General features: G+C 38.8%; 1 protein-coding gene across 1 annotated transcript in view; it reads right to left on the bottom strand.

The window, feature by feature from the left end:
* The window catches only part of sspo (SCO-spondin), an 86,913-nt gene that overhangs the window by 27,528 nt on the left and 42,677 nt on the right, over positions 1 to 16,708 (bottom strand). Inside the window, exons 54-80 of the mRNA XM_060869667.1 lie at positions 16,552 to 16,681; positions 16,343 to 16,468; positions 16,171 to 16,262; positions 14,816 to 14,986; positions 14,496 to 14,666; positions 13,750 to 14,002; positions 13,571 to 13,617; positions 13,294 to 13,464; positions 12,997 to 13,131; positions 12,766 to 12,908; positions 12,591 to 12,685; positions 12,191 to 12,240; positions 11,933 to 12,103; positions 11,662 to 11,832; positions 11,481 to 11,560; positions 10,625 to 10,794; positions 10,461 to 10,507; positions 9,891 to 10,091; positions 8,637 to 8,807; positions 7,761 to 7,958; positions 7,131 to 7,230; positions 6,794 to 7,014; positions 5,414 to 5,563; positions 2,043 to 2,209; positions 1,247 to 1,392; positions 489 to 709; positions 300 to 335 (exon numbers count right to left, since the gene is read on the bottom strand). Coding sequence (XP_060725650.1) covers positions 300 to 335; positions 489 to 709; positions 1,247 to 1,392; positions 2,043 to 2,209; positions 5,414 to 5,563; positions 6,794 to 7,014; positions 7,131 to 7,230; positions 7,761 to 7,958; positions 8,637 to 8,807; positions 9,891 to 10,091; positions 10,461 to 10,507; positions 10,625 to 10,794; positions 11,481 to 11,560; positions 11,662 to 11,832; positions 11,933 to 12,103; positions 12,191 to 12,240; positions 12,591 to 12,685; positions 12,766 to 12,908; positions 12,997 to 13,131; positions 13,294 to 13,464; positions 13,571 to 13,617; positions 13,750 to 14,002; positions 14,496 to 14,666; positions 14,816 to 14,986; positions 16,171 to 16,262; positions 16,343 to 16,468; positions 16,552 to 16,681 — 3,834 coding nt within the window. The remainder of the gene's footprint in view (positions 1 to 299; positions 336 to 488; positions 710 to 1,246; positions 1,393 to 2,042; positions 2,210 to 5,413; positions 5,564 to 6,793; positions 7,015 to 7,130; positions 7,231 to 7,760; positions 7,959 to 8,636; positions 8,808 to 9,890; positions 10,092 to 10,460; positions 10,508 to 10,624; positions 10,795 to 11,480; positions 11,561 to 11,661; positions 11,833 to 11,932; positions 12,104 to 12,190; positions 12,241 to 12,590; positions 12,686 to 12,765; positions 12,909 to 12,996; positions 13,132 to 13,293; positions 13,465 to 13,570; positions 13,618 to 13,749; positions 14,003 to 14,495; positions 14,667 to 14,815; positions 14,987 to 16,170; positions 16,263 to 16,342; positions 16,469 to 16,551; positions 16,682 to 16,708) is intronic.

The following is a 16,708-nucleotide window of genomic DNA, read 5'->3' as shown; positions in this document are numbered from 1 at the left end:
ACTGTAAAGAAAAATAATTTGACTTGAAAATATTATATATTGTCTGCTATATAATGATCAGCATTCCTCAAGGACATCATAGCTTCAGCTCTCAGTGTGAAGCACCAAGCCATACCAGTAGGTGGACTGGCTGCTTTAATGTGACCCTTGTGTGTGTGTGTGTGTGTGTGTGTGTGTGTGTGTGTGTGTGTGACAGCACTCTCAAGATTCCAGATTCAGCACATTTTTTCAATACACACACTTTATGCACTAAAGCATGCGTTACGTTTCTAGTATTAACTTTGTAATTGCATGATTACCTGACAGGGAAGGTTCGACTGTAGGAAGCACATCCACTGCAATTAGAGAGTGGTTATAAATTAGAACTCCTTTGACACTTAAGATCACAGGCTGTAGATTAGCTCAGCAGTAACTCATTATGATTATTATAACATTATTATAAAATTATAAACTGAGAAAACTGGCTTCAAAAAGAGGAGTAGGTTTACCTGGGCAGTCTGTTGTCTGACAGTATTTTGTCTCCTGCAGGTCTCCCACACAGTCTTGACCTCCATAATCAGGACTTGGATTAGAGCAGCTCCTATTGCGCACTTTCTGCCCCAGACCCCCACAGCTGAGTGAACAGGGACCCCAGGGACCCCAAGGACTCAGACCACCATCACGGGGACAAGGCATTAGAGAGCAGTTCCAGAGGCCGTGTTCACACAAACTAAGATGGAAATCCATAAAGACAGAAGTTATACTGGTTACTTAGCCTCAGTTAAGGGGAATGTTTCAGATGTAAGTCACGAATGATTTACCAGCATTTCAAAATTTCTTTCTGAAACCCTTTGTGATTCGGTTCATATATATATATATATATATATATATATATATATATATATATATATATATATATATATATATATATACACAGTATAATATGTGTGTGTGTGTGTATTATCTTTATAAAAGGATGCAAGAGTGTAAAGTCATTTTGGTGAAATAGATTAATGCTTCTTAAATTTGAGTGCCAGGATTCAATCATGGCAACATGCAAAGACTTTTCCCAGGCTTCCACACAAATAATTACAGAATGTGGTAAACAGAGATGTTGAGCTTACTTTGTGTGCAGGTATAATCAGCTACACAGATACGGGACACAAAATGCTACTAAAAACAAGTCATCGAGGCAAGACGGCTCTTTCTACATTGCTGTGAGTAGTTAAACAATATGGTTAAAAATAAAAATAAATGCTCTCCTTACCAGGAGCTGCACTCATGCATGAGCTCTTCTCCAGACCTGAGCTCTGTTCCCATGGTAATGTTGTAGAGGTCTGGGGTTAACTCTGGGGTCACAGACACTTCTTGAAGTGAGGTCAGGAGCTTTTTGTCTACTAGGCATGGACACTCCTACATATGAGACATGACATTACCAAACACTATTTAGATCAAAATATTAAAATCTTGTGCATAGAATTTGAATGCAATTCAAAATTTTGATTACCTCTGATAAATATGTTGTATTTATCCACTAATCACTGGGAATATTGGAGGGTTGAGACTTTTATACCTACATACTGTATTATTCCTTTCGTTTTAAAACTCTAATTAATAGCAGATGCTGAATAGTATGCTACAAATTTGTAAGACAGCATTTTTATATTTTAAAACATTTGTCCAATTGGTCAAATTAAACATGTTAATCATTATGTTTAATGTCATTTTTATACAGTAGTTACTATACTATAGTAGTCTATCAAAGGCAGCTTAAATTTATTGAGTTTAATGTAGCCCAAGATGAACCTTGAGAACAGGTTAAAGAATCCCTACACTCTGCTTATGCATGCTTGACAAGAAGTCATCCTGGGCAAATAGTAATCAATGAAGGCAACTGAACATGTGGTGAAATCCTCCAATATCTTTTATTACTTTATTTATTTATTTATTTTTTTAAATGCGTGTCGAATGTCTTCACAATCGTTCCACAACTCTTAGTCCATTGAGTTATCACTACTCTATTTTCACACATCCATTTCAGCAGTTATGATGAGTCATATGACCTGTAGGCAGGCTCCATGGTGCTGGTAGGTGTTGGGTGGACAGTGACATCCTTCTTCACAACCATCAGAGTAACAGCCTTCAAGCCCACTGAGCTGAGCACAGCTGAACGGACAGCCCTCGCCTCGCTCACACTCTCGGTACAGACGTCCTGCAGGGCAGCCCACCTCTGATACCCAAAAACATGCAAAAATACACACACACACACACACACACACACACACACACACACACACACACACACACACAAAATTAAACATCATGAATAAACAGCATAGAAATTCCAGTAGTGCTACACTCTTTACATACACACATTGTGCCAAAATACCCAGCACATGAGCAACATTTGTCCTTTGATTAGACCTTTGTCCAATACGATAGATTATTATCTAATTTTTTTCTCAAGAAAATCCCTTATTTTTCAGAAATACTGGACTTATTTTACAGCAGTCTTTGGGAAATAGCTCATTTGAATTTTTGAAAGACTGAGCAAAGACAGAGCTGTGAAAGGGAGACATTTCACTTTTAAATGAGAATATTCTCTAGCTGGGTGTTTCAGCAGGACAACCTGGGAGGCCTTCATAATAAACTGGATGATTAGGCAAATGTCATAGCCAGACACTGCTGCTCTTGTGGGAGAGTTTAATCACAATCACAAATGTTACCTCTGCTTCGGTGGGTGGGAGCCGACGAATATAACTACCTAATTACAGAACCCCATAAGACATAAATGACTGATTTTCATGGTTTTTAGCTTTAAAGTAGGTCTGTTTGCCATGAGACAATGCATACACGCGAGGATTCTCAGAAAGCAACCCCTTTGCTGTAAAATTAAATCCACAGACCCCAGTCAGCATTTAGTTTCTTAACAATTCACCTGTTAGAATTATTAATCAAATACACACACTAATGTTCTCACCATTACATTTGAGCCATAGTGCTTTATATTCTTAACTTTTCACTGACAGGACACATTAAAACATGGTCACTAGTAATAATTTGAACTCCAGCTTGTTTATAGGTTTTGAATTAAATCCATTCTATTCAACAGAATCAAATAGAAATTAAGAACTACATGAACTCCATGATTAAAAATAATAATGTATGGTAAAAAGAACAGGTTATCATTTTCACCACTGTAGAAAAAAAACACACCGACTCATTAGCTGTGCGTTAGTAATTCCACTCTGATGTGAAGAATCTTTAATTAAGCGCCTGTTAATTAAAATCTCTAGAAATCTGTGACTTAACCTTATTACTTTGTAAAATTTTTCTCTCTTTTAGACCTTTGGAAAAGAGATGCAGACAGGCACAAAACCTGTAGATAGGAAAATTTTAATGGGTTATTTTGTAGCTTTATGCATAAAATGCTCATCCCTAACATGGCTGGGTACCACAAGGTCATGTATAGTCCACCCACGATATCTTTTCTTTTCTAACACATGCTTAGATACCTACAGTACACATTTACACAAAGTTCCCTTACATAAGTTTTTCAATGTATAATCTCAAGACTTGAACATACAGACATACACTGACATCTTCCTGTGTGTTTCCAGAGATATCGGTTTTATAATACTAAAACTAGGCTAGTTAATATTGCCATCTATGGCTCAAAAATTAGCTGACTCATACTGTTGTACAACGGGGCACGGTGGCTTAATGGTTAGCACGCTCGCCTCACACCTCCAGGGTTGGGGGTTCGATTCCCGCCTCCGCCTTGTGTGTGTGGAGTTTGCATGTTCTCCCCGTGCCTCGGGGGTTTCCTCCGGGTACTCCGGTTTCCTCCCCCGGTCCAAAGACATGCATGGTAGCTTGATTGGCATCTCTGGAAAATTGTCCGTAGTGTGTGATTGCGTGAGTGAATGAGAGTGTGTGTGCCCTGCGATGGGCTGGCACTCCTTCCAGGGTGTATCCTGCCTTGATACCCGATGACGCCTGAGGCTCCCTGTGACCCGAGGAAGTTCGGATAAGCGGTAGAAGATGAATGAACGAATGAATGAATGAATACTGTTGTGCACAAACATTTGCATATCCTGGAGAATGTGCATGATGTGAAACATTTTTTAAAGAAGACATTATTGAGAAGGCAAAACAATGGCACAATCATCCAACAAAACATAACAAAAAAGAAAATAAGGAAATAATCCCTGTTCAAACAAAATTTAATATCATGTATTGTCCCCTTTAGCATCAATGATGGCATACAATCTTATGTAATAATTGTGCATGAGGTCCTTAATTCTCTCAGGTGGTATAGCTGCCCATTCGTCTTTACAAAATGCCTCCAGTTCCTGTAAATTTTTTGGGTGTCTTGCACAAACTGCATGCTTGTGATCTCCCCAAAGTGGCTCAATGATATTGAGGTCAGGAGACTGTGATGGCCTCTAGAACCTTCAACTTTTTCTGCTGTAGCCATTAGAGCATCAACCTTGACTTGTGCTTTGGATCATTGCCATATTGGTAAAATGGAAATTAGCTGCCAGTATTTTCTGATAACATGCTGCAATCATCTAGCATTCAATTTTTACTAACTTCCTTGTGCCACTGGAGCTCACACAACCCCAAAACATAAGAGATCCACCACCATGCTTTACAGTGAGGATGGTGTACTTTTCACTGTAGGCCTTGTTCACTCCTCTCCAAACATAGCGTTTATGGTTGTGGCTATAAAGTTCAATTTTGGTCTCATTACTCCAAATGACTCTTCTCCAGAAGCTGTGAGTCTTGAGGCTTCCCGATGGTGCAGATCAGTTCATCACCTCATGAGCTAAGAAAATCCCTGACTATTTATGCCCAGTCACTAATTACAATTACATTGAGTCACAGGTGTGGAAACTTCCCTTTAATAGCCATTTAAACCTCTGTGTGTCAACCTGTGTGTTTATAATTTGGCCAAACATTCAAGGATATGTAAACTTTTGATCAAGGTTCTTTAGGTGATTTCAGTTATCATTAGGTTTTAAAAAGGAATTAAACTACTATGTGATAATTAATGACGTCACGTGATCACTGTCCTTAAATAAGAAAAACATATTTTGCATTATCAGTTACATTTTCCAAATAAATGGCAATGCTAAACAATTTCTTTCAGGGTATGCAAACGTTTATGCACAACTGTACTCTCTTCTTCTTCTTCTTCTTCTTTCGGCTTTTCCCTTCAGGGGTCGCCACAGCGAATCATCTTTCTCCACCTATCCCTATCTTCTGCATCCTCAACACTTGCACCCACTAGCTTCAAATCCTCATTAATTACATCCATATACCTCCTCTTTGGCTTATGCACAACTGTACAGTATATAAATAATGCCTTCTCATATTCATCATCCCTCTCTTAAGTGCAGGATGTGTATAGAGGCAGTGTGTAACTCACCCAGACACACTTGTGTGTTGCAGGTTTTGCTCTGGCGTGTCAAACCAGTGCATGGAGGAGTGCGGCAGGAACGAATGCGTCTTTGTTCTCCTCCTCCACAGGTGACAGTACACACAGACCACGCTGACCAGTCGTACCACATCCCAGAGTCTGACGAGCACAAAATGTTCATGTTATATGATGACTGGCAAAAACAAAAATATTTGGTAGATATTTATTATGGTTGCAAATTGAACATCTAAGGCACTTTTCTTTTTCTATATTTGGTTTTGTCTAGAATAGAATATAAGCCTTTATTTTGTCAGACAGACATTGCAGCACAGTGAAAAATTTTCTTTACATATCCGAACTTTTTCGGGGTCAGACCGCAGGGTAAGCCATGATACAGTGCCCCTGGAGCAGAGAGGGTTAAAGGCCTTGCTCAAGGGCCCAAGGGAGAGCACTTGTATCCAGATCCTCTGATCAGCAACACAGAGCCTTAACCGCTTGAGCCACTACTGCCCCACTATCTACACATCAGATGGAACGATATGTATACAAAAAATAATCTGATTATCGGCTAAGAATTCAGATGTCTTCTGTCTGAATATCTTCCAATACTAGCTTGATTCCAGTTTAATGTCGTAATTTGTTGTTTATAGAACCAGTCATAACATGGAATCTTTTATTAGTCGATTCTTATTGCACATGTAAACACACTTATTCCACAAGCTGTTCAATTCCAGATACTGTTCAGAAGGTGTTGATTAATAGCGGCTCTCAGAATAGCGTCGACATGCTCGTCCAAATACATTACTGTTTCTATATTAACAACTAACATAGGTAATTATATATTAGACAGTGTACATGTATGGATTTTTATGTACATTCATGTACATGTAAAAATGATTATGTGAAGATTTCAATTTTTGTATTTGTGGATGGAGTCTCGAGTGAAAACAAATTGTAACATTCATAGATTAATCTTAAAAGACAGGCTGATAAGAACAAGATATTTCTAGCTGTTATAATGTGAGATAACAAGAACAAACTTTTTTTCCAAGACAACATTAAACAAAATTATAACAGTATGAATAAAAAAAAAAAACTTTTTCCTTGCCACTGCTGCCTGAGTCACCTCACACTTGCTCATTGGGGATATATACATACATATTGTGAACTAAATCTATCTAATATTAATCTTGAATTTTGTATTCTATTAATCTTTATATTATTTTTTATAATAACCTTTTGTTCTATGTTTATGTTCTGTAAAGCTGCTTTGAGACAATGTCAGTTGTAAAAAGCGCTATACAAATAAACTTGAATTGAATTGAATTGAACTTCAACGACTAAGTACGCTGAAACGTCAGAACCAGTGATCACCTAAGTCTTACACACCTGTGCAGGAATGACCATTACACTCCTTCTGCTGGTCAGCACTACCACTGCACTCTCTCCCAGCTCCCTGAGGGGCGGGGTTATTACAATACCGAGTCCGCAGCTTGACTCCGCCCCCACACGGGGACGAACACTCTGACCACGGACCCCACTGACTCCATCCACCGTCAACAACACAACCAGGAAGTGAATCACAATGCAAGACACCAGCTTCACAAGTGCTAATAAAAGAATGACAATTAAAATGCAAGTGAGCAGAAATATGTATCATATGTTCATAACTTCACTCTCATTGACAATATCATATACACATATAAGTGCAGAAGGCTTAGGTCACCAGTTGCTGCAGTCTGTGATGATGTTCTCTCCTGAATTTGCATAATGCCAGTCTGTCCTGCCAGGCCACTCCCATGCCGTGCTTGTAATATTTAAATCTTCTGAATTATGGGGAAAACAGAAAAACACTTACTTAATAGCTTAGAAATGTTTTAAGCTTTTATAAGGGAGAGTTGTAGTGCAACATGCTGGTGGCATTTCAAAGACTTTCATGAAATATTTAATGATTCTTTTTCTGAATCTAAAATCACTCCATTAGATGTTTTTTTTTTTTTTTTTTTAACAAATACCAAGCAACTTGAAGTGGAGAAAAAACATGTACTGACTTTCTACCAGTCTCAAACAACATACAAATAATTCTATTTTTCTGCTTGTTTACTCGTTCAGACAAGCTCATTCATAATGTTATTTATAATGTTTAATAATGTTATATGCTTACTTATGTCCTACAGTCTCTTCTATTTATGCAGAAGTATTGTAGTGTGCACCTCAGTAAAAAGTGCACTATAGAGTGAATAGGGAACATTCAGAGACAGTTCCCCCTCCCCATGGTCTCTATCAATATTATACAACATCTTTTCAACACAATAAAGAATATAGAAATGATTTCACCCTAGAATGCTTTCCTCACCAGTAGTGATTCTGTGAAATTTACACCGGCACTCATCTCTCTCCACACACATGCCATCCTGGAGAACCATGTCACCCGGGCAACCACAGGTTGAACTGCACCCTGATGTGTCTATACACTCAGTGTCACCATGGAGATCTTCGCATGAGCGAGGGCACGGTTTCCCACAAGGCCACTCCTCCTGTCCGCCCTCACAGTCTGAGTTAATATGTAAGTGATACAACACTTAAAGCATTGAAATAGTGTCAAACAGCATTCAAGTCTGAGTCGTGTACCGATCATTTAATAAAATTAATTTCTTTAAAGCAGTACTTCAATCAACACTGACTATATCACAGAGCTGATGAAGTCTCACTTCTCAATCATATCAGGAGTTGTTAATAAAATGTGCTCTGGCTCTGGCAGTAAGTTATATTACAGGTTAATAATTAATGCACTCTATTGATTTATTGTTTCTATAGTAACAACTCGTTTACAGAGATTTACTCATTTAAATCTAATAACAAACATATTTTTAAAAAGTGTTGGGATTTAACAAAGGAAATATGGTATTGTCTGAAAAAAGTCTTAGAAATAAGATTGAAATATGTCGTGGTGTGGTCATTTTAAATTTGGTCTTATTGAGATCTTACTGGTGAGTAAAAGAAAAGAGAGTGAAAGATGGGGCATTTGGGGCAATGAACAAACCTGAAATATGTCACCTCCCAGATGTTAATTCTTTATGTGTGTACAGTATTTAGTATTTATTTGATCCTATATTATGGAACATACTTGAATGTTAAGCACTGAGTGTGTAAAATATTATTACATGACTATAGATCTCTGATTTGTTTCACACTGCACTGTACATAGGACACGAGCATGAGGAAAACTGACCTGAGCAGATGGTTTGGTTGTCATGGCAACCACGGCTCTGGATGGACTCGCCGTGGCATGGGAGACCTCCGAATCTCGCAGGGGGACTGTTACACTCTCGCTTCCTGACAGACACACTCACACATGCATCACACTGTGACCATTCACTCCACAAGCCCCATAAACCATGGACTAGAAAAGAGAGAAGCATACACAAAGGGGTCAGGACCTTCCACTTAACTAACCAGAAAATATACCTAAAAAAAATTAACACTCACAACAATGTTAATGTTTCTAATAAGAAAGCTGTATCTAACATATAAAAATCCCATAGTCAACAAGATCCATGGTTATAGTTGAGGTTCATACAGTATTTATGCACATAGGGTAGACTATTAACACAGACTATTGATTCAGCAATTTATATCATAGACTGATGTGGAGTTCAATTGAATTCTGGCCTTATCATTGTAGTAAACGTTTAATTGTCTCTTGTCTCTGTTCTGTTATTTCACATTACAGGTCACAGTAACAGATCTACAGGCAAGTCATCTAAATGCCACTGAAAACACACCAGAATTTGGCTTCAGTTTTTTTTTTTTTTTTTTTTTTTACATAGAAATGGTGGTTATCATGGTGGTTATCATGGTTTATCATAGTGGTTATCATGGGTCCAGGTCGGATGTGATTTTTAAAGAAATTGGTAATGTTAGCTAGACTGCAGTTTTTTCAGTAGTGTATAACAAATAATTAGGAAAGGAAACAACAGATTTGTTTTCTATTCGCTTAAATGTGCGAAAATGAACAAATTTGAAAAAAATGGACAAATATTTGACAAAAAATTTGAAAAATCCGAATTTCTCTCCACTCACGCCTTAAAAATTGACCTGTGTAATCATTCATTCATTCATTCATTTTCTACCGCTTATCCGAACTATTCTTGGGTCACGGGGAGTCTGTGCCTATCTCAGGCATCATCAGGCATCAAGGCAGGATACACCCTGGAACATCGCAGGGCACACACACACACACTCTCATTCACTCACGCAATCACACACTGTGGACAATTTCCCAGAGATGCCAATCAACCTACCATGCATGTCTTTGGACCGGGGGAGGAAACCCCCGAGGCACGGGGAGAACATGCAAACTCCACACACAAGGCGGAGGCGGGAATCGAACCCCCAACCCTGGAGGTGTGAGGCGAACGTGCTAAGCCACCGTGCCCCCCACCTGTGTAATCAGTGTTAATGAAATACATGATGCATGTGTCACCTGGGCAAAAGGTGACTGAAGGACAGGGTTGTTTTTCTATCTGCACGCCGAGACCCTGGTGTTGTTCTTGCTGGCCTAGACATGCTGCCCCTCCTGCCACTGGCACAGGACAAGTACAGCTCCTGTAGCGAGAAACCCACTCAGCACCACACGTCTTAGAGCACGGAGTCCAGCTGGACCACTCGCACCAGCCTCCATCCACTGAGAAATGGAGATTAAAAAAAAAAAAGAAAAAACCTTGTTTCTCTGACGTTCATTTGAAATTTCTCATTGTGTGTCATTGAGACTGAAATTTGGAGGTAATTCTAAAATGTTTCATAAAGTATTTGAGGTGCCTAACAAAATGTCTTTACAATCATGCCACTGTCTTTACAATCATGCCACGTGTGACTTTTCAATTAAAAGGAGGTTTTATAGCATACATAGAGATGTTTCATCAGAAGGGGTGTGGTTAGTTATCGTTAATAAGATAAATACTTGTACCTTTTATATAGAATTACAAACTGCTTTAACGTAAAGGTATCAGCATATACATGTTAAAAACAACAGTAGTAAATTTGTTCGGCAAACCTGGACATGGGTTGTTGCTGCATGTGAGCTTTCCTCCATCACATGTACTGCAGAAGGGAAAAACACCAAAACAAACTAATTGAACAGTAGGAAACTGTGAAAGAATTAAAGATGTCATTAATTACTAAACCCACACACCACTCATATTATAGCACTGTTCTCACCAGTTGTTACACCCGTCAGGTGCGAGTACTGTTTCTCCTGGATCGATGCGCTGGCCGGTGATCAAGTCCAGACAGGGACATTGCTCTGTCTCTACACACGCGGTACCATTAACATTCAACACTTTCTCATCAATGCAGTAACAGCCAGGTTCACAACGCCACTCACAATGCTGTGGAAAAATCATCATAATCAAAATTAGCACAATATTTAACAGTAATCAATAAAACTTTTACGTAATTTTTACATCAAGTCTTCAAGGTGGCATCAAAATTCTTTGAATTGGCATTTATTCTTTTATTCTTATTTTTTAGTAACAAAAGCAAAAAACAATTAGAAGTTTTGAAATTTTCATAGATGCGTATCAATTCTGTGTTTATGATATGACACCATTTGAACTGTTTGTTGAATGAATGTAGTCATTCGTATGTCTAGCACAATCAAAAAAATATATTTGTGTTAACCAATGAAAAAGCTTATTTGCATCCACCATACTTGATAATAAACACCTATTCATGCTCTATTAATTGCAGTAAACTTTTCCAAAAGTGGAAAACCGTTGATCATTTAATGTTCCCTACATTTGCATAGGCTGTGTGTAAAGCCTTCAGATTAAAGCTTCAAATGAACTGAATAAAATTCAAATCAGGTGAAATGCTCTTCTGTGCAACCTCAGCCTGTTAAATAAAAAAATAAATAAATAAATAAAGCTTTTGAAAAAGCCCACGAAGTCAGCACAAGACTCAAGTAAGTATATAATAAATACTTATAAACAATAAGAAAATAACAATTCAGCCAAGTGGTGTTTTATTAAGAATTAATAAGCAATTATTGTGTTTGATAAGCGCTTGTACTCACACTCAGTTCATCACAGGTACGTGGACACGAGGGTCCACAACTACTGAACACAGTGCCGGAAATGTCTGAGCACTGAGTCACTGTGAACACAACACACAGTTAACATCTACTATAACATATAAACAAGCCAAAACATACATACACACCATTCTACAACAAGAAAAATGATAATAGCATGTACCTGGACAGTGCTCTACATTACAGGCCACAAGCTCGGTTTTTAGACCCTCACAGAAGTCTCCGTCTCCCTCAGTGGCTGGACTGTTACATTCACGCCGGCGGCTACGTATGCCCCCTCCACAAGACTTGGTACACTCTGTCCAGGATGTCCACTCGCTCCATCCTCCATTGCCTTTTAACAAAACCAGCGACATTTTAAATTGCAGCTTTCTATCTACTGTCAAGAATAGGTCTGAAAGCTTGTGTAATTTCACACATGGATGATCACTCACGGCTGCATGCTGTCTGGACGCAGACTTGATCCTGGCGGTCTGGCCCAAGGCAGGGCAGTCCAGCGCCAGCACGCTCAGGACTGGAGCAAAAACGATAGCGTGACTGCAGACCGGTACCACAAGACACTGAACATGTACTCCAAGGAGTCCAGTCTGTCCAGCCGCCATCCACTGCATGGAAATAGCCACTCGTTTATAAAGACCAAGTACATAATATTACTCAGAAGGTAGAACATAAAAACCCAAGGTAAATCTTACCATTGCATTCAACTTGGGTGCAGTTTATAAGTCTTCCTGATTCACAAGTGCTGTAAGATAAGGTGATTTTTGAGAAGCAATGATTTTAGACAATAATAGTCAATAAATAAAACCTAATTTTTCTTTCCTGTTTACAAAAAGGAGTTCCGGTGTCACTACCACAGACGTATCCAGTAACTTTCACAATGTCACATACCATCTTTTTCCATCTCTCATGAATGAGATCCTAATGTTTCACTTATGTAACTTGAAGGGAGCATCTCATATACAATTCACATACACATGGAAAACAACCAGAGATGTCAAAAAGTTTTCACTTCAGCTTGAATTTTGAGATTTGATTTGACAACAATGTTAATCCTAGTTAATGAAATGAAAGCAATTGTTAAGAGATCATTACCAGTTCTTGCAGTCTTTCTTGACCACAGCTCCAGGCTCATACTGTTCGCCATCTACATCACAGCGACACAGAGGCAAAGACACACACCTACCATCCTGAAGGACACACAATATGATTACGCAATCAGACAGGCATGGACCAGAATTTTAAATATCCAAAGCAACACTTTACACACCTGTAGTGCAGAACCCTGTGGGCACTGACATCCTGGGGAGCAGGTGGAGTTGACGTTATTATCGATTCCTAGATCAGAGCAGAGCAATGCCTCTTTCACACACGATGTCCATTCCTGACCTCCAGCACAGCCACTGCCATCACCTACCACACACACATGAGGGGTAAAGACACACTAGAGACATACACACTTGTTCTGTGCACACACTTATTATTGTGTATGTGTACTCACTGCAAGGGTGCAGGTTGCAGGCGCTAAACTGTTGCGGTGTGCCGTGAGATCGGATAGGGCCTCGGGTTCTGCTCCTGTAACCACCACCACAGGGCACTGAGCACTCAGACCATGCACTCCATGGGCCCTTTGCACCTAGAAAAACACAAATCACAAATCGGCAACTCTGTTAATGTGGAACAACCACCATACAAGTAACATATTAAAACAGGTGCATTAATATAAACATCACAGCTGGGACAATAAATGAAATGTGATAGTTTATTATAAACTGTTTAGAATCTCTTAAAGACTTACCGCTACAAGGGTAGATGCTACATGTGTCCAGCTCAGCACGGTCGCCAACACAAGGAAGGCCACCATATGCTGGAGGAGGATTGGTGCCTGAGCGGTACCGCCTCCTGATGCCAACATCACACGTCCTGCTGCATGAACTCCAGGATGTCCACTCACTCCAACCACAATCAACTGGAAGCATTTAAAAGAACTGACATGTAGAAGCATTTCAAATGGCAAGGTGTATAGATTACTGTAAAGCAATTATGAAAAGGCATGAAAGTAAAATCCATCTCACCAGGGCAGGGAGCTGTGCCACATTGCATCTCTCCATTAATGCAAGTGCTGCTCACATAAAATCACAAAAACACGTAAAGCAGACACATGACTTTGAATAGAATCTAAAAATTGAATAGCCGTCAACGATTTTAAAGATCCTCAGTAAAGCAAGACTACATAAAGCATGAGAATACATACCAGTTGTTGCAGGGATCATATGGTACACTGGAACCCTGTGGATAGAGCACCCCCTGGTGGTAGCAGGGGCAGTGGTTGAGAAGCACACAGGAGTTGTTAAATATGTAGTAGCCTGGGGAGCAGTAGCAGCCATCATAGCACTCTGTGGCACACTCCACCGCAGTCATAGCATCCAGGCACACACGTGGACATGCTCCTCCCTGCTCCTGGCACTGCTCTTTAGTCAAGTGGCTCATACCAATTGGACACACGTCTGCAAATACATGCAGTAAACCAAACAATGGATATTTTGTGATTAATGCAAGTACTTTTGATGCATTCCTAAACTGTTTTTATTCTTGAAAATAAAAAAATAAATAAATAAATAAATAAATAAATAAATAAATAATCAAGGAAACCAGTAGTAAAACCAGGATAAGTTGTCATGGTCTGTTGTGGTTTTACTGCTACAGTACAAATTTTAAAGTTAACAAAAGTACAAAATGTCATAGATAAGCATAAAGCATAATAAATATGAAATAGTATTAATAGTAATATTTTTTGAAACAATTTTCATGATATTCTTTGACGTGAGTGACATTTTATTATATTTTCATGCATTGGAAATTTTCATAAATTTACATTTACTTTTGCACATGAGGTTTCATCTAATTATGTGAAAAATGATTGTTTCTATTCCACTTGAGGAATATTCAGAAATTAGCTTAAAGCAGTATTTTTGTTAGCGAGAGGTGTGTAGGGGAAACCTGTGCAGGGCTGGGAGTTGCAGTCCCGGGTTTGTATATGAGGTCCAACGCAGCTGCTGCCTCCATACAGAGGTGGAGGAGAACTACAGAAACGTTCTCGAGTCTGAACCCCAGAATCACACTCAGATGAGCAGTCAGACCATGCTGACCATTCTGACCAACCTCCATGTACTGCAGAGGCAAATGAATACAATAAAAACAACAGATAAATATCACATCATGGTCAATACAGTGATAACTATAGCGATAAGATATTGTGTATTAAAAGTCCTTCAGTACAATTTGTTTATGATTCTGAGAATCTGCATATCTGTATATACCTGGACAGTGTAATGTGTTACACGGCTCATGTTCTTCCCCATCCCCAAAGCAGGAGGCGGCGTCAGTGTGGTTACAGCTCCTAAAGCGGCGTCTGATTCCCACAGCATCCACATGATAGAAACATGTCTTACTGCACTCAGACCATGAAGACCACTCACTCCATGGAGCGCCTTTTAGAAATGATGAAACAGGAAATGAAAAGTGGTAACGGTTTACACGCTTGATAGCTATCACATGATTATTACACAAGAAGCTGATCTAGGTGACCTATTTGTTTAAAGATCTTCTGAATATGTCATTTTACAACCTATATAATAAAACACGTTTTTAAATAATATAGTATGCAATGATTTATATACTGAAGTATGTAATTAAGTAGGTAATTCATTGTAGTATGTATGTAATGCCTAAGAAAACTCTAAAATGGCCTGCAAATTATTGTACAATCTATAATTGCAGCCTAATAAAGAATGTATAGGAAAGGAAATTTCCACATGTTCTCTTGACATCCCATTATTTTTCCCACTATCCTAGATTTTACTCTCTTACCTATGGCTTCATGAGCTATTACACAAAGACCATGCTAGAGAGAGACAAATCTAAACTTCAGACAAAATAAAAGTTCAATATAAATGTGAATGGTAAATATAATTTTTGCCGATTACTGTTATTCCTATATCTACGATATACAACGTGCCATGTACATTGTACGTTGTGGTAGCCTAGTGTTTAAGGTGTTGGACTACTGACCAGAAGGTAATGAGTTCAAATCCCAGGTCCACCAAGCTGCCACTGCTGGGCCCCTGAGCAAGGCCCATAACCCGCAATTGCCCAGTTGTTTAAATTGAAATAAATTGTAAGTTAAGGTTAAGGGTGTCTGCTAAATGTAATGTACAACTATAGTGCTGTATTATAGTTAATGATGGCACTTAACTGGTTAAATAACGGCTAGCATATATATCGTCAGTGGACTTCAGAATTTGATTTACTTTTTTTTATATACTGTACAGATCATTGTACTGTATATAAAACTTCCAAAGAATGCTATAAAAAGTAACATAATGATTTGTTCCCCCAGCTCAGGAATTTACACCTCCTCACCAGCAGAGGTCAACGTCTCTAAAATACAATTTCCTGAAAGAAATAAACTGTATATGTATAAATAAGGCTGTTTCTGTGTTTGACCCTTTGACAATTTTGGCTGTACATGGACATACTCAATACATTAATACAATCTCTGCACATAATCCCTCTAACATATCCTGATTCCTGTTCCTAACCATTGTTAGTTAAGTTTATCAAGCTAAGCATAGCAGAAGTAGCAAATAATAATTATAAATCACTGGAATCTGACCTGGTGGGCAGGGTGTGTAGCATTGCCGTGCTTCTGTAGAGTCTCCAACACATGGGTCTACATTCACTGCTTCAGAAGGACTTAGAACTGACCTTTAGGGAGGGATAATTATAATTTAATAAAGAGTTTATAAATAATTTACAAATGTTCTACTTGGATAAGCTCATTCTACCTAAAGCGTTGCTGTATGCCTATTCCACAGCTGCTGTCACATGAGGTCCATGAGGACCAGGCTGACCAGTCGCATTTGAGGATGCAGCTGGAGTTATCACAAGCGACATGGCCGTCTTGACACATGCTGCAGAATAAACACATTAATAAGTTTGGTCACAACTCTGCTAGATATTTTAGGTGAAAGAAATTAAGAGTAGCATCACTCACCAAAATGTACAGTTGTCTATGATGACATCTTCCCCTGGTTGAAGCACTGATCCTTCCCATAAGCATGCACATTTGCTAACATTGACACATCGACCATCTTGAAGGAACAAACCAACTGGACAACGACACCCTGGAAAAACAAATTGCAACAGCAGTA

The sequence above is a fragment of the Tachysurus vachellii genome, chromosome 5, assembly GCF_030014155.1.
Source record: "Tachysurus vachellii isolate PV-2020 chromosome 5, HZAU_Pvac_v1, whole genome shotgun sequence".
Taxonomy (NCBI): domain Eukaryota; kingdom Metazoa; phylum Chordata; class Actinopteri; order Siluriformes; family Bagridae; genus Tachysurus; species Tachysurus vachellii.
This window is presented reverse-complemented; position numbering and strand designations above follow the sequence as displayed.